Genomic DNA, 23,364 nt, shown 5'->3' on the forward strand with positions numbered 1-23,364 from the left:
TTGTTTACACTTTATATTTATAACTCTGAAAGTAAATTACTATTAGTTTTCTATAAAACAAAATCGATATTTTATCAAAGAATCTATTAAATTAGATATACCACCAATGACGCAAGCATTCTTTACGCAAGTAGTACATAAAATAAAAGAAAAATCAATGAAATTAGGAAGAATCAGAATGTTTATTTATCTACTATTCAAAAATAGGTGTAACTCATCTCCGTGAGGAAAATGTGTGAGAACATGAATTGAAATTCTTAACATTTTGCATCGAATGTTGTGATGTAGGAATGTTAAAAACGAGTGAATTAGCCCTTGCCAGTTATTTTCGACGGGCTGCGTTTACAAACATCAGTAATTAGTTCATTACCGTGTGGTCTCATTGATGCGTCGTGTTTTAATTAATATCTAAATAGGTGTGCTCTCTGGGGAACGGCAGAATGGAGCTCATTTGAAATCCAATCATATCGGCAATCCAATAATATTGTATCGTTTCTGCGGTCGCCGTATTATGGCTATTCAGTTAATTCGCATTTACAAATAGAACGTGAAAAGCTCGGGTTTTGCTGGGCACCAGGGTAAACTATTTGAGAACATGCTAAGGTTTTAGAGTTGAGTAGGTAATTAAAAAAAACATTTGGTTTATATTTGATGAAAATTGATTCGTTTGTTCCTTTTTTATAGACAAAAAAATCATATACGCCAACGATGTATCTTAAAAATGTACGCAGTTATCGCAAGTAATGGACACCCACCGCACACCTTAAATACCTCATCTTGTATTTTCTCGGAAAAAGTGTGGTACGTTCATTATTTATTCTTTCATACATTTATAATCTTAGCTTGCGTGGGATATTCATTTTCTCAATTTTTTTTTTCAAACTTAGTGTAATATTTGTGTCAAAGAAAAAAGACTTAAATACTTACCTAGTCCCTTAAAGAGAAGCTAATATTGTTAAAGATCAACAGGAATGTTATTCGCCAGAATGATGTTTTTTTATACAGAAGTTACAAGTCGGCCCAGTCAAGTGCGTGTTTTCATCAGATAAGCAACTTCGCAAGACAATTTCCTCGGAAGGCTGTGCTCTTAATTTGTGTAGACTAGCTTTATAAATAATTAGTTGATTTATAATTAGAGAATACATAAAATACTTGATGGGAGGTTTACCTAGCATAGGTAAACCTCCCATCAATGCTTGCCGATAGGAGAACCGCCTTTTTAGAACCATTCTGCCCCGTCAACCTAAAATGAGTAAGGTTAAAAATAGTGTTATTAAAATATCACAGAAGCGGTTCAACCATTGCCTCTGTATTTCACAGAGGTAATTATTGTACCGCCTCATAAAATATTTCGAGTTGAAAAATAAAGTTATCAAAATATATTCGTGTATCAGGCACTCTCTCAGCTGTTACAAAGCATTCGTTTAAGTTCATGAAGTTGGGACATATATCGGCAGATTTACGATTCTCGCTTCATAAAGCCCACTTTGGTCAACAATGATGGTTATCTTTTTTATTTTTATGTATTGTGTTTGTTTTTATAAAAATCGATATGAGCTGGTTTAAAATTAATACATTTTTTAATGAATAAAGCAAAACCAAATACGTATAAAGCAAGAAAAAAAAACAGCTGAACGTGGCCTATCAGTCTTTTTAAGACTGCTGGCGCTGTCTTTCCCGCAAGGGATATAGACGTGATTATATGTATGTAAAAGAACTTTATTCTGTGTAATCTGTCCCGCATATATATGTATTTATTTAATTAACATCTGCAAAATGACATAAAACTGTAGGTGTCGATTCTATACTCCTTCAAATGTTTGCTGGCTGTATAACTGTTAAGGCGTGCCACAATGACTAACCGAATTTTCCGCGTCGCTCGCCCATTTTGCCCTTTGACTTTTTGCGGGGCCGAGAATTTTGTGTATTGCGTGAGGAAAGTCATAAAACATTTCTAGTAAATTCTTGTAGTCAATTTCGACATAGTCTTTTTTATAGTATCCAATTAAATAAAGTTATTGTGTCACCCATAAGTGTTGATTTATTGTTATTACAAACTTATCGAGATTAATTAATTCTGGGCAATTAACTTTGTTTTCGGTATTTACTCTTATGTTGTTTTCGTTGTAATAGAACAATGTGTACCAGCTACTTTGAAAAAAAAAAACAATTTTGAAATAATATAATAGAAAATCTTTAATAAATATAAATAATAGACGCACGCAGTCCGGTGTATTAAAGACCTACCATTTAGTTCTTCAGCTAGAAGCATGAGAACAAAATAGGTATTCTCAAAAGGTTTATTCATTAAATTGTATGTAAATAAAATCAGTTTTTCATTCATAAAAGCTACTCTGCGCGTTCAGCATCTCTAGTGATAAATAACAATAATTTCATGCTCTGGGATTTGTAATGGCGCCACAATATATTTTCACGTTCCTTAGTTATGTTGTATATCACAAATTTATTTGTGGTATACAACAAATTACATATAAATGTGATATACAACAACCGTTCCTGGCATTAAAAATGCCGTGTGGTTCCTTACATTAAAAAAAAAACAAGAATAGGATCACTCCATCTCTTTCCCATGGATGTTTTAAAAGGCTACTATAGGATAGGCTTATACACTAGAGATTTATTTTTAGGCTAGCAACTTGTCACTATTTGTATCTCGATTCTATTATTAAGCCAAGCAGCTGAACGTGGCCTATCAGTAAGGGATATAGACGTAACTATATTTATGTATGTAGTTAGGTACTATAAAAATGTTTTATTTCCATATCATTATTAAATTAATGTTATTTACAAGTGCCATTCCATTCCTTAATAAAATACTGTGAATGTAAATCTACATTTTTTTCACGGTTACAAACCAAAATTGAAACAGATTAAAACTGCTGCAGTAAGTCCAGGACTCCGCTAAACTAAGTTTGAAGTTCTTACCTTTGCAGCAGGTGCGGGTTAAATCTTTGTAATGGTAATATATGACAAATTTAATTTTAAGTTTTCTTATAATTCTCCTAAAATGTGGGTTCTAACATTATAAGTCTCGATTTTAAATTTTAGCTAATATTAAACCCTTACAGCAGAGTACGGGTTTATACTTTCCTACGGTAATTCAGAATAATGTCAAATGCGATTATTTTATGTTTTTTTTAATATCTATTAGTATTTAAAGGAAGCTGCTTATACCGCTTTAGGTTAGAATTAACAATTTTGTTAACATTGAATTATTCACAAAAGTAATTCCTAATCATCCAATTAAACTACTAACGATATTTCGTCAGCATAAAATATTTATTTGCCGTCGATGTTTCTTGATACACAAAATTGTGTCAAACCATCACCAGACGAAACAAACTGCAATTAGCAGGAATACAACAAAAAACTTTTCACATGAAACACGAGAACCCTTTTCCTTTGAAGTCATAAATCTTCCCGGTTTGAATTCTTTTTCGACATTAGAGGGTCAGAGAACACATAAAAACAAATTACGTTCAGGGTTCCGGACCTCAAGAAAAACGCCTGCGTGTCATTTCGACAAATTAGTCTAAAATTAATGATTTCTTCGAAATTATCACCCTCTTCCTCATGAATGAACCTTCTAAGTGGAAATCACGTAATATATTGCGCATAAAGGATTAAAATAACTATACCGTACGACAAACCAACGACGACGTTCGACCAAAATTTGCACTCTGTCTTCATTTCTTTTCCATTTAACCCTTGGTACCTGTTGTTGGAAAGGTTGGAGAAACGTTTTGTCTACTCACCGCCGAGGCCTCGTCATATTTTACACCGGCAATCAGAATTACTCAGGCGCCTTAGAAATATTACATGTAATTTACGAGAGTCCCTACTCACACAAAATAAGTGCACACGACGAATTTTAGTATATGAGCAAACGCGCATGTTGTGATTGTAACGTACCGGGGCCTTTATCCGTTTCTGTTAAAACAACCCTATTATTTTTCATCAATTAGTAATGCAAAAATTGAGTAAAAGTATGTTATCATTATTTTCTTACGAGCTTGCATTATTTTAATTTATTATAAAAAAGTCATTTTTAAAATATTTAACTCCACCTGAGTTGTAATGTAGTACAGTAGGTAAGGCAAGATTTAAATGTTATTATTAGGTGCAAATAATTATTAAAGAATAGATTTAATTTAAAGTTGTAAAAGAAAAAGTAACGAATTTTATTAAAATATCAAAAAATTAATGGCAATATAAAAATCAATGTTAGAAATATTAAAAGAAGTGAAGTTTATAAAGCATATAAATGAAGAAAAATACATGTGCGGAAACAATGAAACGACATTTAAATTAATAAAAATGTAATTAAGAGGGACCGGGTAAAAGAGGCACTCGATTAAATGTCGTAAAACAATGGGCAAAGGCTCTTAATGTAGCCGAGAGTACTCGCGCTGACAGTCCCTTTTATTGATGCACAGATAGGACCCAGCCCTATCAAAATTTAAATGCGGTCCATTATGTTGTATGCGGACTGCGGGTTTGTAATGAAAATATCCTTTATTTCTCTTAACGTTGGATTTTTATACCATTTGGTCCGATTATTTAAGCCAGGCTGATTATTCTGTGATTGTAATCATTGCTGTATTCATCGAAGTGGACCTTTTGTTAGTGGGTTTCATTACTTTTCTCGTAAAAAGTACAACAAAATCGCAGTCTCGGCGGCTGACGGCCCGGAAATATGGCGCTTTCATAAAATCCGAGGTGTCATTTCCTTTTGAATAGTTCGTTATATCTGCGGTATGAACGAAGTGCCGTATATACGTCTCCGGTTATTATGAGGGATCTTCCGTCTTGTGGCTGCGAGTGGTCGTAATATGGTCACTAAATCACGCCCTTATCGACAAATGACAGCGCTCGTTACAATACCGTATCATTTATTTCTACATTTGAATCTACTAACTTTTTTTACCTCATTACATTAGAATCCATATTAAAAAAAAAATCACAATTTTTCATCGGACGGAAGACACATAATCAAATTGGTAGTATATTACTCCAATTTCGTAATCGGAGAATGCCTTGATCGATATTCTTAACTTTTTTTCATGTTGAAGAAACTTTTGACACGAACAAAAACATATAATACATTGCGCACTTAACATTATTGAATCTCGCTAAGGAAACATAATTCAACACAGCTCGAAATCGGCGACAGTGTATTATGTAAACAGGAATCTTCGTATTCAATACTCTTATATATCCCATACAAGCGGAAGAATTTATCACGTCTCGATAAATAGGCATGTATCAGCCCTCTTTGTGGAATGCTTCATAACATAAATCATTCGAATGAACCCCGACCTCTTTGACAAAAGTACCGTCATAAATATATATATTCCCACTTTGAAAGAACTTATGTTAGATTTAGTATCTTGTACAATTATTATCGTGGTTTTCCTCGAATAACGACAACGTTGTTCTTTAGAGCTTTTCATGAGCTCTCTTGTTTTGTGGAACTGCGGATTATTTTGTATATTTTGTTCATAGAAAAATGTAACAACGACAAATTATACATAAAAAGCAGTTTCATATATTTATCAATTTTACAATATTAATAATAAAACGACGAAGCAATAATTCTTCATAAAATTAATTTTGCTCGTACTTTTTTCGTGTCACCTATTATATAACCTTTTATATATAAATAGGTATTAATGAAAAAGCTTCATATCAAAATAAGTTCCTTTATGTGCAAGCGCAACCAGTTTAGCGTTCATAATAAACATTCAAAGTTTCAATAAAGTAAACAACGAAAATATGCCAATGTTATTTTATTGTCTCCCTGAACAGACCAGATAAAATTAGATAGTAAAGATGCCGACAGTATCTGGCACAGTACTGTGGCAAAGTTGCTTTCCCACCTACAACTTTAAGCAATTAATAATTTATAGAATAGTTTGCAGCAGTTTCTAGTTTAATTTATCAGCATCTTCTTTCATTTCAATATTAAAGTGATAAAGTTGCCATTATATATATCTTTACAGTCTATTAAAATTTAGCGGGAAAACTTTGAAACACTTAACCAAGTTATTAACATGAGTGACTCGCAAACTACTTGAAGTTCCTGTTTCATTCAGTGTATTCCTTGTACTACATTAGGACAAACTGATGCCTGATGCCAATGCCAATAACGTTTTATGTCAACATATTATAGTCTATTCTTGAATTATAGATTTATATGAAATACCTGAACTTAAATTTTGAGGCGACATAGTGACGTACAATCAATCTGCTACAATGTGTAGTGTAGTACCGTTCTGTAGTTTAATTTAAAAGGTGCGATGGCGACGTGCAATCAATTCTGCTAAATTCATAAGCTTAAATTCGATTGGGTCCCATAATTGGCCGCCCGTGTATAGTGGCCACCAGTAATCTCCTCGGAAATGATGAGCGAAGTCGGCAAGCAAAAGGCATTAAATCTGTCTGGAACGTTCGATTTGCATTGGGAAAATTGCATTTTCAAGTCGTCGCCGACGAGGAGGCGCCTGCAAATGTTTGCCAGCGCTTACTAAAGATTTGCTTTTGAATTTTCAAGATATGGTTTGATTTAAATACAATCAAATCAAACGCGCATCAAACATTTTCGCAAAGTTGGCTTGTATCAATAGGAATACGAGTACAATTTTTCAAATAGAAAGACGATATAAACTAGAAATAGACTTTTTTATTTCGGAATGACACTTAAATATGGATTGGAATGACTTTATGGCAATAGTTAAATATAAAGGAGATTTACATGCTACTTTTTTTGTAACTGCTATTGTAATCGTTACTTACCTAACAGTAACTGTATCCAAAAACCTATTCAGATTATATCTATTGGTCCTTTACCTGTTTACCTGATTAAAAACTTTTTGCCCAATTCATTTCAAGTACAATATTAGTAACAATAAATATTGACAAGAAAAAAAAAAACAAGAGAGAATAATAATTTGAAATTGACTGATGTAGCTGCAGTATTCACAATCTAAATTTATAAATTTCAGGCAATAATATTCTAAATTTTTAGTATTTTCAAATAAGAAATATAAAATTAAAAAAGGAAAAATCATTATATCGATAAGGATAAAAATGGAATGTTGCTTTGATATAGACGGCTGTGAAGATTTTGCTATAACGCCAGTTCTAGTCACCCCTTGCTATCCACAAAAATGTGCTGAAGATCCTCCGATGTGTTATCCTTGCTTGCCTGGCTGTGCGAAAGGCAAGCTCATGTATTGTTGTGAAAAACGAGCTCCTAGAGCTCCCGCGAGGACACCAAGAGATGGTGACAGGGATAGAAACCAAGATTGCTCCCATGCTCGAAACATGCCGTCCAGGGAGCCTCCTCCTCAACGTGATAATAGCTGTTGCCAACCCACTTGCAAACCTGTAAGAACTAAATATGTTATACCTTGTTATCGGTACGAAGATGGCCGAATAGTAAGTGTAAATTTTTCATACCTTTGACTTTACACAAATTAGAAATTTTAGGGATAGTTCCAATAAAGTGTGATGAGTTTCCTGAAACCAATACCTCAAATTGTTACTATAGCTAATTGGTCGTTGGTTTCAGGAACGATATGTTCCGACACGTCACGGTAGGCTGCCGATGTCCGCATACCGCCGGAATGGGATGCAAGATCAAATCCATGGCTATAGAGGAGCCATTCGATACCTATGTGCAGCTGATACCTCAGCCGAGAAAGGATGCTGCGTGCATACAATAGTCGAGCCTTTAAGAAAGATTTACCCTAGAGTAACACAAGAAATGCAACCCGTTAAAAAGAAGAAAGATAAAAAGTAAAATTACCCATAAATTAAGTTGTAGTCATATAAAGTAGCACTATCAAAACAACAAACTTCTTCAGGTAAACCCTCTCCCATCATCGGCGTTAAAAAGAAATGGATTACAAGATCAGAAATTCGTAGAGAGTGGTGGTATTTCATACATTAGAAAATGTTGGCATCACGCTATTTGGAGCTACGAACCAATTGCCATACCCGTTAAACCTAGCAAGAAAGTAGCTGCTACTAAAAAATTATAATGTCTCGTGAGACATTACTCTAAATTTCAAATAAGGCAGTGAGTAGCGATGATTACTTTAGCTAATGTCATTTGTGATCAATTGAAAAATATCAATTGTTGAAAATTTGTTACTTGTTACCTACCTATGATCTTACCGTTAAATTACATTTACCAATTCCAACGTCCTAACGTTGTGATGTAAATTGCGGTATAAAGAGTGAATGTCTGATCCGTTGCAGGTAAGGAAGCTACCCGTGAGTGCGTTCAAACGCAATGGTATGCAGGATCAGGAGCATTCGAAATCGCTGGGCACTACCAATTTCCTCCTGCGATGCCCCCGTGACGTGTCGATAGAGTGTGATGTCTGCACTAACCCCGTCAAAGTAGCCGACCCCGCAAAAGTCCCTTTGTGTGACGCGAAGCATTACCTCGGCTGTAGAGTGTTAAAAAAGAAACCGATTGAAGTTTCACTTGAAGACTTGTTGGATGACTAATGAGTCGGCAAATTTAAAATACAATACAACTATGTACTAAACTTATTAATATACAGGTGCGTACAGATTATGTTATCATGTTGTATAACACGTCCACATTATCCGATATTATTTTACAACTTTGTAACATATAACAGACTGCAGACATTAGAATAACAATGTTATATAACATTTAGTGTACACATTACTGTTTTTTTTATCGTTATATAATCTGTAGGCACCGCAATGTATCGCTACTTGTTTGAAAGTGCGTTTAATTACATTGTTATTAAGTTGTCTTTTCTTTTTGTGTTCTAATGTGACAGGAAAAAGATAAACCAGGTCATTTACATATACAGTTTAAACACAAAAATGAAGCATTTTTTCAAGCCTTATTATATGAGTAACAGACAATCAATGTGCTTGTGCAGTAGAATAAATACATACAGTGACAAACTTTAGTACTGATGTAAAGAATTCTGATTTTATTTATTTAATTTTTTGCGATTTTGCATTAAGCATTTGTTTGATTGTTTCAGCGTAACCAGCCGACAGTATTGATGCGCCGCGCCTGTGAAGTGGCAGTCGGAGCTCGCTCTCGCCGGAAGCCCCTCGAGCCCTGCCCCAGATCCGAACCTCAGAAGGAGTTCCAAGTCTCACGCTGCACAAATGATGATGAACGGGTATATTTTTTATGAACAACTAGGCCTCGGATTCGAATCCCAACATATGTACATATAATCACACCTATATCCCTTGCGGAGCAGACAAAGCCAACAGCCAAAAAACTGAAAGGCCAAGTTTATTTGCGTGACTTCATTATAGAATTAAGATTCAAATAGTGACAGATTGGTAGTGGAAAAGTTCTGCCCGGGTGTAACGAAAATCTTGTTAATTTTCGTAAATTCGTGCGGAAATTTCGAGAAATCTCTTCTTATTGCATCCCTAGATCACATAAGGAACCTTCATACAAAATTTCAAGTTTCAAGACCCAGCTGTTTGCGATGTGCATTATCTGCCAGTCAGTCAGACACACAGTAGCGCAATAGTTTAATATATTTTTCCACGTTGGGAATTTCTGAAAATTCATACAGGCGTTATTTGTTTTTTGAACATTCGTTTATTGCAGATTTTGCCCAACATATCGAATTTCGTTTGCCTTTTCATGAATATAGGTAGGTATTACATACATACATACATATGGTCACGTCTATATCCCTTGCGGGGTAGACAGAGCCAACAGTCTCGAATAGACCGAATGGCCACGCTCAGCTCCCCGGCTCAATGATAGAATTGAGATTCAAATAGTGACAGGTTGCTAGCCCATCGCCTAAAAAAGAATCCCAAGTTTATAGGCCTATCCCTTAGTCGCTTTTTACGACATCCATGGGAAAGAGATGGAGTGGTCCTATTCTTTTTTGTATTGGTGCCGGGAACCACACATATAGGTAGGTATTAAATGTATAAAATACTTTAAGGGGTCCTAATAAGATTATTGTCAAAAATTATTATTTAATCTAATAATTACCAATCTTTAACTAAAAGTTTACAGTATTACTAAGTAAGTTCTTAGCATTACAAAAGTTATTCCTATGGAAAATATCATCAATGCAATTTTATGAAAATTAATATTCTCTCGGAGGTTGGAAAACCGTCACCTGAATTGATTTGAGCGCAATATCCTCTTCCGAAGCCAAAGCAAAAAGCCGAATAAATGTCGATGTGAAAGAGAAATTCAATTTCATTAGAAACCCGTTTCAGAACTAGAAAAATGAATTTTCTTAACCCTAAAAACAAAATTAAAAGTCGAGGTTAATAAAGCTCACTCTTAGAATTTTATAAGGAACTAGCTACTTTCCAAGCCTTTGAATAGATTTAGCGTATTTTTTAATAATCATAATCAATATAATTTATAAGGCATTATTCATAATTTAGTTTCAATCAAAATCCAATTTTCCAGCGTACCCAGCCTATCTTGTTGATTAACCCTGTCGTCACCCACGATGAGAAAGTTGAAAAGCCACCTCGCCGCAAGCCTTTTGTTGAGTCTTCCTTCAGCTCAGATCCTGAAAAAGAGATACGTCGCTTTATAAGTGAAGATGAACGGGTATTATGTTCTGCATAGGTTGCCATTGAGTAGTACATCGTTTACAGACAATTCAAACATTTACTTATGATACTTAGATACAGAAATAATCAATTTGATTACCTACATTTAGGGCTCATCCAGAAATGTAGCGCTTATACACAATTGGTGTAGGAATTCATATTTATGAGTATATTGGGATAAAACGTTTAAAAATTACGTAGAAATTATTTCAAAACTGCACCAATGTTTTATGATTTTGGTGAGAAATTCCATGACGGTTTGTTCAAATTGTTCATTTGAAATGAAAATGTTCAAGAATCTTGTTATCCGACGAATTAGAATTTTAATTGAATCGTACCACCCGTTTGCGAGCAAATTACGTAAGATTAGACGTTATTTGGGGGCTGGTTGCTTGGCATGTTTTTAACATCGATCGCATCCTGGACCGCAATGTTTATTCGCCGAACGCTGCGAGGGTTCAGATGGGGATTTATTTCCAACTGGGGCTCAAGATACGGCTCGTTGTGATTGGGCCTTATAATCCGACGGCTTGCACGGCCGCCTCCGAACAACATTCCAGATCTAACAGACCTTTCTGATCGCGTTAAATATTTCAGACATTATTGGCTCAACACTAGAAAAAATCAGCAATAATAAGTTGTTGCGTGATTCATGTATTAAGCCGAACAAATCATTGCTTTCAAACCATTCTTTTATTATCTTTAATTTTAAAGAACTCTGTTTTAAAACGTGTCATCAAACTTGCCTACGCTACTGTTCATATTTAAATTGTTGTATAATTGATTCGTCTACCTCGCTTTAGAAATAACATTTTCAATTAGATTGGATTTAAACTTTTCTGTTACTCTCTGACTTTCTAAGCTTTAGTAATTAACAGAAAGCGGAGTATTGCTGGGAACACGAAACTTTCCGGATAGAAATTCTGTCTAACGATTCCTGCTTTTTTACCTGCGGAGTTAATTAATTTACGGGAGTTGAGTTGAGAAACTTATCTGCTTATGCAAATAACGGGATTGCTGTCGCCTACGTAGAACGATTTTTGCAAAGTTTAGCTCTTCGCTTAAATGAGTTTAGATTAACATTTGCCAAGCTATCAGTGATGTTATATTTTGATTGTAATTTTTTCACTTCCATTAATTTATTTAATAGAATTTATAGTAGTTTGCATAACATTCTTTCTGTAGTCATACCTTAAGAATATCAATCTAAAGTACGGTCGGTATTGTCAAAGTACAAAGTACTTTTACAAGTATTGACAGTATAAATTTTTGTCATTATTCGAGTCAATGTAGCCATTTTGATTTTGTTTCAACAAACATTTCAAGCTACAAACACGTTGAGGTTTTGAATTACCAATAACATGTGTTAAAATAAAATGTATTTATTTAGTTGTTTTCAGATTTTTGGCTATATTTGTGGTTAGCTGAATAAGACCTTCAAGTCTTTTCAAAATTGTGGGCTCTTTATACCCCGTAAAGACGTGATTGTATGTTTATATTATCTTGGGGTCCCATTAATAGATAGATGCTTCTGACGGGGAACGTATAAGGGTACCTTAACATGGTACCAAAAAGCACTGGACACTTAACCGATCAGCGTCGGAAAAAACATCAGCCGCATTGTTTGTTTTTCTTCCGTTCCCTAGCAATAATCAGTTAATTTTATATTTTATTGTTGTTCACAGGGAAATTATTGTTACCATGTTGAAATGAAAAATGCAAAGGCTCCTGGCCAGTGTCCAAACCATTTGTGCCCGAACCCGGGTCCTAGGCCGCAATGCGTGTCATGTCCTGAATGCCAATACACTGATTGTGTTAAAGCTAGAGTAATTCCAGCTAATAATAATTCTTGTTGTTATTATTGTACGTAAATCCTACGTCTGTTGCTTAATTTTAACGGTGTATGTAACATTGTCCTAAACAATTTGGCGGCTATATTATAAAAGTTTTTAAATGTATTATTTTGTTTTATTTGTAGGCGATTACTTCTCTTATTAAAATTACATCTAAGAACATGCGAATATTAACTTAGCTTGTCTATACATATTTCTCATGTTTTTATCGATTACCAGTAGTAACACAAGACTACTTGTAATAATATGAAAGAGTTAACATATTTCTTCTGACGCTCGAAGCGACTTCCTTCTGACTTCCGCAAGTTTCATTCGCAACCTAACCCATTAGATCCCTCATAGTTACATATCCAGTTAAATGCATGTGTCGGTTTCCTGGCGACATTTTTTTCCATGGACGAGGCAAGAATTAAACCTTGCTTTCCTATTACGCAGCACAACGCAAGGACCTAAAAGGTTCGACCACCGAAACTCAAAATAACATTTTTCACCGATGATTTATTTTTCATCTATACTATACATATAATAAAACAGTAAAAATATTTTGTCTGTATATTGAGTATTTTTGACTGTAATGAATAGAGGGACACTTAGAATGAATAATAGAAAACAAAAAAAATTTTTTTATTTCTTTTCTGTCTATCTGTATGTATGATCACGATTATCTCCGAAAGTACTGAACTGATTTACTTAAAACTTTCACCAATTGCTTTGTTTTAACTCAGAAAAACATTTAAAGTTTGTTTCATCGAAATCGGTTCACTAAAAAAAACTCATCGACATTTGAATGAACTCAAGGCATGTGTTGCCTGCAAATTAGTAAAATTCAAAGTCATTTATCATTGTACGACAGCATAATACCTATAACATGTAAATAAAAGTGAAAATCAGTTTGATAATATTCTGGTTTTGCCGCACATAACATGCGTAATTCTCACGTAAAAAGATTTTTGGTTTGTTAGTCTACTTTAGTACCGTGTGGTTCCCGGCACCAATACAAAAAAGAATAGGACCACTCCATCTCTTTCCCATGGTAGTCATAAAAGGCGACTATTTGAATCTCAATTCTATCATTAAGCCAAAGAGCTGAACGTGGCCATTCAGTCTTTTCAAGCCTGTTGGCTCTGTCTACCCCGCAAGGGATATAGACGTAACCATATGTATGTATGTAGTCTACTGTAATTTCGACACCCAATGTCCAAATTCGAGCCCCAACAAAAACAAGATTTTTTTATTAAGAATATTGTTTTTGTGTTGAGTATTTTATTTAAAAAACCTGAAAATCAAAATACTACATATAATAAAACGGTAAAAATATTTTATCTGTACATTTAATATTTTGACTGAAACGGATAGAGAATTTTTTTTTTACATTTCAAGATTCTACCTGAAATTTACGCGGACGAAGTCGCGGGCAACAGCTAGTGTATCTATACTTTCGAATGTCAAAATAGACTGGTTTGGTATTTTACCTAATTAGGCAGAGATGGACAAAATATTGGCTCGACTTTTTCTCTAGAATCAGTCATCGCGAATAAGACTCCGAGAATAAGAAGTATGCCGATTTCTAAAGTAATTTTGCAGTATATTTTGTAACGAAAACATAAACTTAAAAACTTTTAAAAATGAAAATAGTCATTGGTTCATGGCCAAGGTGGGATTCGAACCTGTGCCCTTTTTTGCTCATGCGCATTTTAACCGGGCACCTTACCGATTCGACCACCGACATTACCATTCTTTTCATACGGCGTTAATCTTGGTTGAGTCCTCACCGGGTTGCGTCCTGCGAGAGGCTGGTGTCTACCTGTGACAAAGAGTGTGTCAAGTGGGTAAGTTATGTTTTTACACGAAGCGAAATCTGACCTCACCTCCGCAGCCTTGCAGTAAATCCTAACCCATATTCGATCAGGATATTGAAGATTACCTCAAAACGTTTTTCCCTTCTGTGAAAGCATTTCTTCTTCCTCACTGAAAGAGGTTTTCTTGCGTAGCTGCGTAAGTACGCGTAGGTACTCAAAAAATCTTCAACTCGACCGGTTATATGAGACCAGCATCTTCTGCAAGGTAATGGTAAAAATGTAGATTCAGTTTTTGCGTAGAAGTAGCTTTTTCTCTATCTTTCATAACTTAAGAATGCTACGATCTTTATAAACATCTAACAGCACTTTATTTTGTTTCAGAAGTTATCGAACGAAAGCACAATCAGGCGGAAAAAGAAGGATCGCGGAAATTTTTAATAAAACCGCAATAAACTAGTGGCGTTGTGAAATAACAGTAAAACTTTTAGTGTTTGTGCAATCATGCGAAGTGTAGCGCAATTGTGTAATAGTGATTTGATTTTTCGAGGGTGGTGGTGAGTGATAGTGTTAGTGTGTGTGGGGAATGCGAAGACGGCGCGGGCGGTCGGCGGGGCGAGGGGCGCGGTGACTGCCCCTGCGCACGATGCGGCAGGCATTAGCGCTTCTGCTTGTCGCTGGGTGCGCTGTAGCTTCTGCGCAGATCGCGTGGACGCCTATCTTCTTGGATGGCAGTAGTAAGTGTAGTTTAAGGGGTAATTTTTATTTATTTTTAAATGTGTATATTTACTATTTTACTAATTCATATAGGTTCAAAGTCATGAAAATCTAATTACTAGAAAGCGTTTTATACGCACGCACGTATCAAAATATCATACACACAAAAATCTAATGTAAGTACTTATTTAGGAAACGAACCTGGTACCAATAGCTGAATGCTTGCCTGTTATGTCAACGCCCGAAACACCAAGATCGCAACATAGATCATCATCTTCTTTTACTACTTCGCTACTTCGTCAAGAGATCCTTCTGTCTCTAAAGCGTTCCACTCTTTTCTGTCTTTAGCGACTCTCCTCCAGCAGGGACATCCTTTTTAAGTCCCATCAACGCGTTAGCTGGAAGTACAAAAAAGAACAAGCAAGTTACATATCATAAATTTGCCAGGTCAAGTAGACTTATGGACGCAGTCTTCGACCGGCTGCGCGTGCCCGGGCGGCGGCGGGGAAGACTGCGCGTGCTGCGTGCGCGACGGTGCGTGCCCGTGTGGCGACATCGCGCCAACGCGCTGCGCGCAGTGCGGCTTGGAGCAGTACTGTGCAAATAGTACGTAATATTTTCCTCCAGACCAATATTATAAGGAGTATAATGTTAGGAAATAACTAATCTTTCTCACTAAACGATTCCGACAATTATTTCACTACAATCAATGGACAATAGAAAAGAAGTAGCCATGGGGATGAGCTAATTATGAATATTTGTTTAATGTACATCAAGCCCGTTATTATTTTCAATTCATATAAAACCTTTGAATAAACGGTAAGTGAAAACTCAGATTATCTAAAATACTGTAGGCCGCCCGCTGCACCATGGCGAATATTTGTGCTCGGCAAAATATTAATCAGTCGTAAATATTATGGCATTCATTTAAAAATGAGCCAGTAAAGCTTCGTCCTGTGAAATTCGGAGCAATTTGTCAGGAGAGGCCTAAACGTCATCTAACGGTAATTTTACATGTTGAAAATGTCATAACCACTATCAGCAAATTTAACCAATTAGAGCACACACTAATGGATCAAGATAATCTTTACCGCTGCGAATATTAGCGCAAACAATGGGGGACAATTTGAAAACAGTCTGTTGTTGCAGAGTCCAGCCTCTCGAGTATTGTGACCGGACCGTGTTTACCTTTCCTCAAATAGCGGCCATTATTACCCTTAGCTAACATCCAACCTTCCGAATGCTTACTGGCGCGGTAGATTTTTTCTCTTATTTTTCAGAGTTGCTTACTCACTATCCGCTCTAATTTTAAATTTTATTTTCATCCCGGGAATTCTGTTTATCGTTTAAAATTTACGAAATAATGTAACGTTGATTTACTTTTTCAACGAATGCAAGTTTTGGTTATAACTTTACTTTGTACAGAATTAACTTATTATTACTGTAATAAATGCAAATGTTGTTTTTTCAGACAGTAGCAGACTTATGATTTTGAATATGAGAATTTTCGTTCTACAGTATTGATAATTATAATAATTTATAATTATAAAAGAACATTCGTTAAAATTAAGTAAACATTAAGAATAGAACTAAAATTGAGCCTTAAAAGTATTATTACCTCGTGATTTTTTTTATGGTACTTTTATTTATTTTCACTAAAACTACTAGTTTAAAATCCACTCTAACACCACCAGCATTATGCACGACCTAAGCTGGTGACTTCTATTATATTTATTTAAAATACAGCTTAAATATAACTATAAATTATCTGAAACAGTGTGCAACATCACCATCGATTCCCGAATCCTGAAAAGCAAGTCAGGAAAGACCTTTGGACAGATCAAGTCCCCCTCGATCGAGGGCCCTGGGTCCTGCTCCTACTTCTTGCAACCCGACGCAGGTCAAAGGGTGGAGATACAACTATATAGGCTCGTCTCAGTTGGAAGGTTTAACGGTACCAGGTACGTCTTCTACTTTTCTAAGATAAAGGTTTCTATAGGATCGTAGTAATTGGAAATGTATCCGGGTATAGAACCTATAAAAAGCGGCTGCATGATAATATGTAAGTATTATAAATAAAGGCATTTAAATATACTTTTACATACATGACAGAGATAAAACTATACAAACGGTGAGTATTCTTGTTTGTCACATGAAAAAATTAACATGCATTACATGAGTTAACATATAATGTAAATGAAGTAGACGCAAAAAGGTCTGTTTGCGAGACACATGTGTTTGAAGGGTTCAAATCGATAGGGATTGAAGGAAGGAGTCGTGTGATGGGTTGAGCCGTCACCCACACTGTGTGTGATCAATGTCCCGTCAAATTGAATATTTCGAGCGAACCGTCTTGGTGACCACACAGACCCTACAACTGTGTCCTTGTCTTTATATTTGAACATATACTGTGTATTTATCTGAATAAAATTATTTATAGGTATTGAGTGATTAAGGGAAAACGTACAGTATACGCATTAGTAGGCACAAAAAGTGAGCTAAAAAAAATTGAATCTTTATACTGCGTCAAATTTATTTTTCTAAGATCATGTGGTGTAAAGAAAGTATGCGGAATTGGAGTCGATGCAATATGTTTAAATCATGTTTAACATATCCGAAAAAGCTGATTTTGCCGACGCAAGCCGTAACGTTTAATAAATACTCATTATTTAAGTCTGGAATATCATGTACAGATAACTTACAAATGGGAAAATTGTTAATTAATTATTTAATTTTTTATGTTAAGTTGTGTCGGCGGGTGGCTGCAGCTGGGAGGAGCGGGCGCGGTCCGCGGCGCAGTCGCCGCTGAAACGCGACTGTGCGGCGCCAACGAGCGGTACACCCCTCCGGTCGTCCTCTTTGCTGACCACGGAGCTTCTACTTTAGAGTTTAGGTAGGGTTATTCTGTTTACAAGAGAATTCTATTTGTAATTATACTACGTCTTACACCTCTTCGGTCGCATTCTTTGTTGACTACGGAGCTTCAACTTATGGATTATTATGTTTACATACGATGACAATAAGGTGATTCGATATATAGTTAGCTAGGTGTGTTAATTATACTTCATTGCGCCGTTAGCTTTACACCCCGCCGCCGGTCGTGCTTTTGGCTCACCACGAAGCACCTACTTAAGAGTTAGTTTAGGCAATGTTTCTTTTAAGGTTATCAAGGGAAATTGATTGATAATAAAAATTATTTTTTCTTTAATAAATAAGGAATCCAGTAATACAAATATTGTGTATGTGTGTACACATGCTTGTTACTCACAAAGTTTTTTTAGAAGTTTGTTACACAGGTAAAAGCAAACTTGTGGAATACCTTAATAAGTACTTTATCCCTTAATTCCAGAAAATTGCAGTAAAGCCCCCGGAAGTTTGCAGCTAGTAATCTATTAATTATACTGGAATATTGAAGAACTTTCATTTTTATTTCCATGGCTAAATTTTATTCTTAAAAAATTATGAAATTTTAATAACATATCGCACTATTTGTAAACTTATTAAGAAACTTTTATGATTTTTTTTTAACAAATTACACTGATTGAGTTAGCCTCGAAGTAAGTTCGAGACTTGTGTTACGAGATACTAACTCAACGATACTATATTTTATAATAAATACTTATAGGTATAGATAAACAACCAAGACCCAGGCCGATCAGAAAAAGTTATTTTCTCATCATGCCCTGGCCGGGATTCGAACCCGGGACCTCCGGTGTAACAGACAAGCGTACTACCGCTGCGCCACAGAGGCCGTCGGTCGTCGTGAATATTTATGAAGACTAATTCTTATTCCGATTTAGTATTTTCCCAGAATTGAACCTATTCTTAAAATTGGCAAAAATTATTTAAACAAATAAATGGATATATTATGTTCTCATTTATGGAATTCGAAATACAGAACACGTTTTTATTGTTCTCGGAAAGCGGGCAGGTGTAATATTCAAATCTACGTGTACAGTAAAATAATTTAAAAAACAAAACTCGATTTTATTGAACGAGTTATGAATCTGTAATATTTCAGTGAGTGAGCAATAAATCGATTAAATTTTCGTCCACTAATAGTCGCGATGGACACTCTGATGAGTGTTATTTCCGGAAGTGTATGCATTGTGGATTGTGGCACACAGCGGTGAATTTTGTCCATTCGCAGTTCGGCGAGTACCGAAATGTGGGGGCGGAACAAAAGGTCGGTTATGGCGGAACCGGCAATGCTCTATTCGGAATTGTGGCCAGTAACTGGACTGCAAATCTCGTGCCAGTCGGCAATACACTTTCCTACTGTATGCAATGTGCGATGTAAGCTCAAAATAACTATGAGGGTAGAAATAGCATCATCATCAAAAAAATCGAATCGAAGAAAATTTTCTAACCACAATGAAAATAACAATTGAGAGAGATAATAGAAATTATAGCATCCCTCCATCATCAACGCTACAGGTTGAATGTAAATTTTAAATTGTTTTCGATACTCAAAAACACTGAAAAGCCACATACAGATGTATGCCTTTATGATGTAATTTGAATTCAAATAGAGACAGGTTGCTAGTCCACCGCCTAAAATAGAATCCCAATTTTATAAGCCTATCACTTAGTCACATTTTACGACATCTGTGGAAATGAGCTAGAGTTGTTCTATTGTTTTTTGTCCTCTTGGTGCCAGGAACCACACTTGTGTATATTTTGTTCCTATCTTTTTGACTAGTTTTGTTCACTTTTACCTAAAACCATGATCCTCACTATGATTATGATGATGTTCCATATCTACAATATTTTTATTTTTGAGCCTGTCGGAGTGCTATGAATGATGCACAATAGCCGAAATAAGCTTAATTTAAAGGGGCTCCCTTATGTCAATACGTTGAAAGCCTAGTACGATGAAGTTGAAAATTTTACAATGTACATACGTATACATTTTAAATCATAGTGCGCTGCACTTAGTTGGTATTGCATTTGGATTTTAATAAAAAAATTGCTTTTTTACACTATTTACATTCGGAACATTCCATTGTGATATTTGTGAATTGAATGAACAAAGAGAAATGGGGTTTTGTTCCATCAAAGTAATTTAGTTTTTTAATTTCTAGTCAAACATATTTTATATGTATACATCACGTCTTTGGCCCTTACGAGATAGACAGAGTAAATATCCTCAAAGAGACTCGAAGGCCACGTACATTAGTAAGAGGTTGCTAGCCATCCACTTTAAAAAAGAATCCCAAGTTTTCGACACGTTTCATTGACTTTTACTACTACGCGGGAAGAAAAGCAGCTGCAGAAAAGCAGACTGACAGAATGGGTCTATTCCTTTAATCGCCTTTTGGTGACTGGAAGTAAAGGTTAATAAAAAAAAATGCTACTTTAACTTATTAATATTGCTTCTTACTACCAGGATAACAGAGAAGACGGTGAGGTCCCAGTTTCTGGCCTTCTTCAGCTTCACGTCGCTGAGTAACTCACAAGGAGTTGGGTTTCACCCTAGGGGCGGTTCGCGGATACCCCATACAGGTAAATTTAAAATTCAAAAAGTTTGAACCTTATTTACTAAGTAGCTAATCGGTTTTGGCTTGGCAATGCTATATCGTGTTTCGTCGTAGTTTACTAGTAATTTGGTCTTAACAGCTGAAAAAATCAATAAGATAATGTATTAGTCGCGGCCGTTGTAACCCAGTAATCGCTTAAATACCTCTCATTAATATAATTTTATCATATACATGTATATCTGGAAATACGACAGTAGGAAACAACGGCATTTGCCAGGAGGATAATGATCGTACCATGTTCCCGATTGTATTCTCAGCTTTTAATTTCACGGAACAAAATCCACTTAACGATACTCGTGATTATACGCTGTATTTTATTGTCGACTGAGACATGTCATATAATATGCCCCCGGCTCCGCTCACGTTTAAGAAAATCCTCTCTTAGTCTAGACTACATAAAAATCATTTAAGCCAAATTTTTAATTTAGCAGAAAGAAGGCCAGTGGCTTTTTTGGTGATGCATATTACTTAAAACATCAACTACTGCAGCAAGATTTTAAATTTCTGGTCAAGTAAAATTTCAGTTTAACCATTTTAATTTGACATAAACTATTAGGCTAAGTATTAAATCTGTAAATGATAGACAAGGGTACAATTCATACTTTCTATTCATCATAAAAATCTAGAAAATCGAGGAATAAAATGGTTTCTACGCTGAAAATCATTTTGCCCGTTTCCATGTGAAAGTAATTTCGCAGATATATATCCTAATAACATTTTAGATTAATATTTTTCTTTGCCCGCGGCTATAGCAATTTAAGTTAGTATTGTAAAACAAAATATTTCGCATTTGTCCTCGTTGTTCATACGACTATTATTTCTTTCCTCCCTCATATGACTCTATCATATGAAGGCAGTCTCATTACTACAGTTAATTAAAAAGGTATATTATACAGAAAGTTAAATTGATTATAGAGAGAGATTTTGTAAAGTCCTACAGAAGAAAAATATCAAGCATATGCCAGTTATTTCGAAAATTCTTACTAAGAGTTGTACGGCCCGATTCATATTAGTCAAAAAAGTGTTGTTTTACAATTTTTTTTAGGGATAAGACCAAGTTTAAACATAAAAATATATCTTTACATACTTAATTAGGAGTTTAATATACCTACCTAATTGTTTATTGGTTTTTAATTTGTGACTTATAACATAGACCAAGTGTACATATAAATAAAAATAAATATTTGCATGAGAAAAGATTTTTTAAGTACATTGCTGTGTTAAAGTGTCGAGCAAATAATTCTGACAGTATTTATTGCCGTGCCCGCGTCTCCAAGGGATTTTATTAAGGCGACGCGAGGCAAGTGCGCCGGACGCGGCTGTGCCAACCCTCGTCATGAACATGCTTATTTGCTGTCCCCTTCCTATGTGTGTTTAGCACAAACTATTGCCAATGAAATTTACTTTTGATGAATAATATTAGAAAAAGAATCCTCGTCGTTGATTAGTATATACATAAGTACACATGAAAAGACCGCGAGTCTTTCCACGTCCTATATCGTTCTCCGAGTATTTGGTTCAGGTTTAAGTAGTCAACTCGTATCTGCAAGAGTTAAAAACAAACTTACTGTTGCATTTATATAAGTGAGGATAAAATATAAAATTGCCTTATCTAATAAATCTTCTAAAATAAATAATATTTATATCTCTCACTAGGACTCAACGCGGCTTCGTTGAAAATGGATGGTTTAGAATGAGTCCCGAGGCTTCATATAATTTATAGCAATGTAGTATGCGCATGTTTCACCCGATTTGCACCGGCACGTCTGACGCGATGATATATAGCCGTGGGACTTCGCCGGGGCTCGGCCACGCTGCAATGTGTAACGAAGGACCAGAATTTTCACTTCTCGGGTAGTCTGAAAGTGATAAATATTATGTTGCAGCAAGATAGCATATTTCGTATGTCATGATTAAATATTGAAGGAATATTGAGTTTTATAAAGAGTAAATAGTTTCCATGCCTGACTATAGCGAAAAGTTAAATAGTATTTGATCAAATAAATCAAGGCAGTAGCAATGGTCTATAATTTTTTTCATAAATTATATTATAGCAACGAACCACGTTAACATTTGTTTTTCTATTGTAAGCCTGCAACGCAAAAAACTTTGGAAGAACAGGCCTACAATATTCCTAATGTCGTCTGTAATAACTTGAGGTACAGCCCGCAAGGCCTGCATTTCCCTGGCACGTCTGATTTGCAATGATATATAGCCATGGGAGCTCAGAGGGACTCTACTATGAAAGTACATAAAATGAGGAAACAGAATTACAACTTCATACATTCTATTGCGATTTTTGATGACGCGCAAACCTATGACCGAAACTTTGTTACTCATGCACTATATTATCCTACAGATAATACGAAAGTTTGTAAAAATTTTTGTTTTTTACTCTTTCACAATCTACTACATGAAATTTGATGAAAAAAAAATGATTGAAATTTTGGGTAAAATACCTGGAATATTTTTTATTTCTAAACTCCCATTGAAGCCCTAGCGCACCTAGTACTAATTACAAGGAGTACAATAGTTTCTTATGTGTTAAATTGCTTGTAATTAATCAATTGTATTGCACTCAGAAATTGACCCACAAATATGTACATATAACGGAACTGTTTTAGAGTCCACCACAAAGCAAAACTCTGAATATTAATTCTGATGTTTCAAAGTGCGTACATTTGCAATCAAAAATTGTTCCGGCTTGTTTCCGGGTGCGATTTCCGTTCCGGTACAAATGTTTTTTTACGCGGAACAAACATTTGGATGGTTTACGCGACGTAGAGAAAAAATATTTACATACACAGTAGTGAATATTCAAGTGTGATA

The 23,364-nt window shown here is 35.3% G+C and overlaps 2 protein-coding genes across 2 annotated transcripts in view; both read left to right on the forward strand.

Annotated features, from left to right (window-relative positions):
- Window positions 1–7,094: 7,094 nt before the first annotated feature.
- On the forward strand, window positions 7,095–12,515 carry LOC106140079 (uncharacterized). The gene is made up of 4 exons (XM_060952016.1): window positions 7,095–7,461; window positions 9,060–9,117; window positions 10,545–10,627; window positions 12,315–12,515. The coding sequence occupies exons 1-4, from the start codon at window positions 7,111–7,113 to the stop codon at window positions 12,498–12,500; spliced, it is 678 nt and encodes a 225-aa protein (XP_060807999.1). The 5' UTR covers window positions 7,095–7,110; the 3' UTR covers window positions 12,501–12,515.
- Window positions 12,516–14,910: 2,395 nt separating this feature from the next.
- The window catches only part of LOC106140190 (uncharacterized), a 31,598-nt gene continuing 23,144 nt past the window's right edge, over window positions 14,911–23,364 (forward strand). The window contains exons 1-5 of the mRNA XM_013341754.2: window positions 14,911–15,015; window positions 15,443–15,601; window positions 16,773–16,956; window positions 17,742–17,888; window positions 20,385–20,500. Of these exons, the coding sequence (XP_013197208.2) occupies window positions 14,925–15,015; window positions 15,443–15,601; window positions 16,773–16,956; window positions 17,742–17,888; window positions 20,385–20,500 (697 nt within the window). The 5' untranslated portion in view covers window positions 14,911–14,924. The remainder of the gene's footprint in view (window positions 15,016–15,442; window positions 15,602–16,772; window positions 16,957–17,741; window positions 17,889–20,384; window positions 20,501–23,364) is intronic.

This window comes from Amyelois transitella, chromosome 3 (genome assembly GCF_032362555.1).
Source record: "Amyelois transitella isolate CPQ chromosome 3, ilAmyTran1.1, whole genome shotgun sequence".
NCBI lineage: Eukaryota > Metazoa > Arthropoda > Insecta > Lepidoptera > Pyralidae > Amyelois > Amyelois transitella.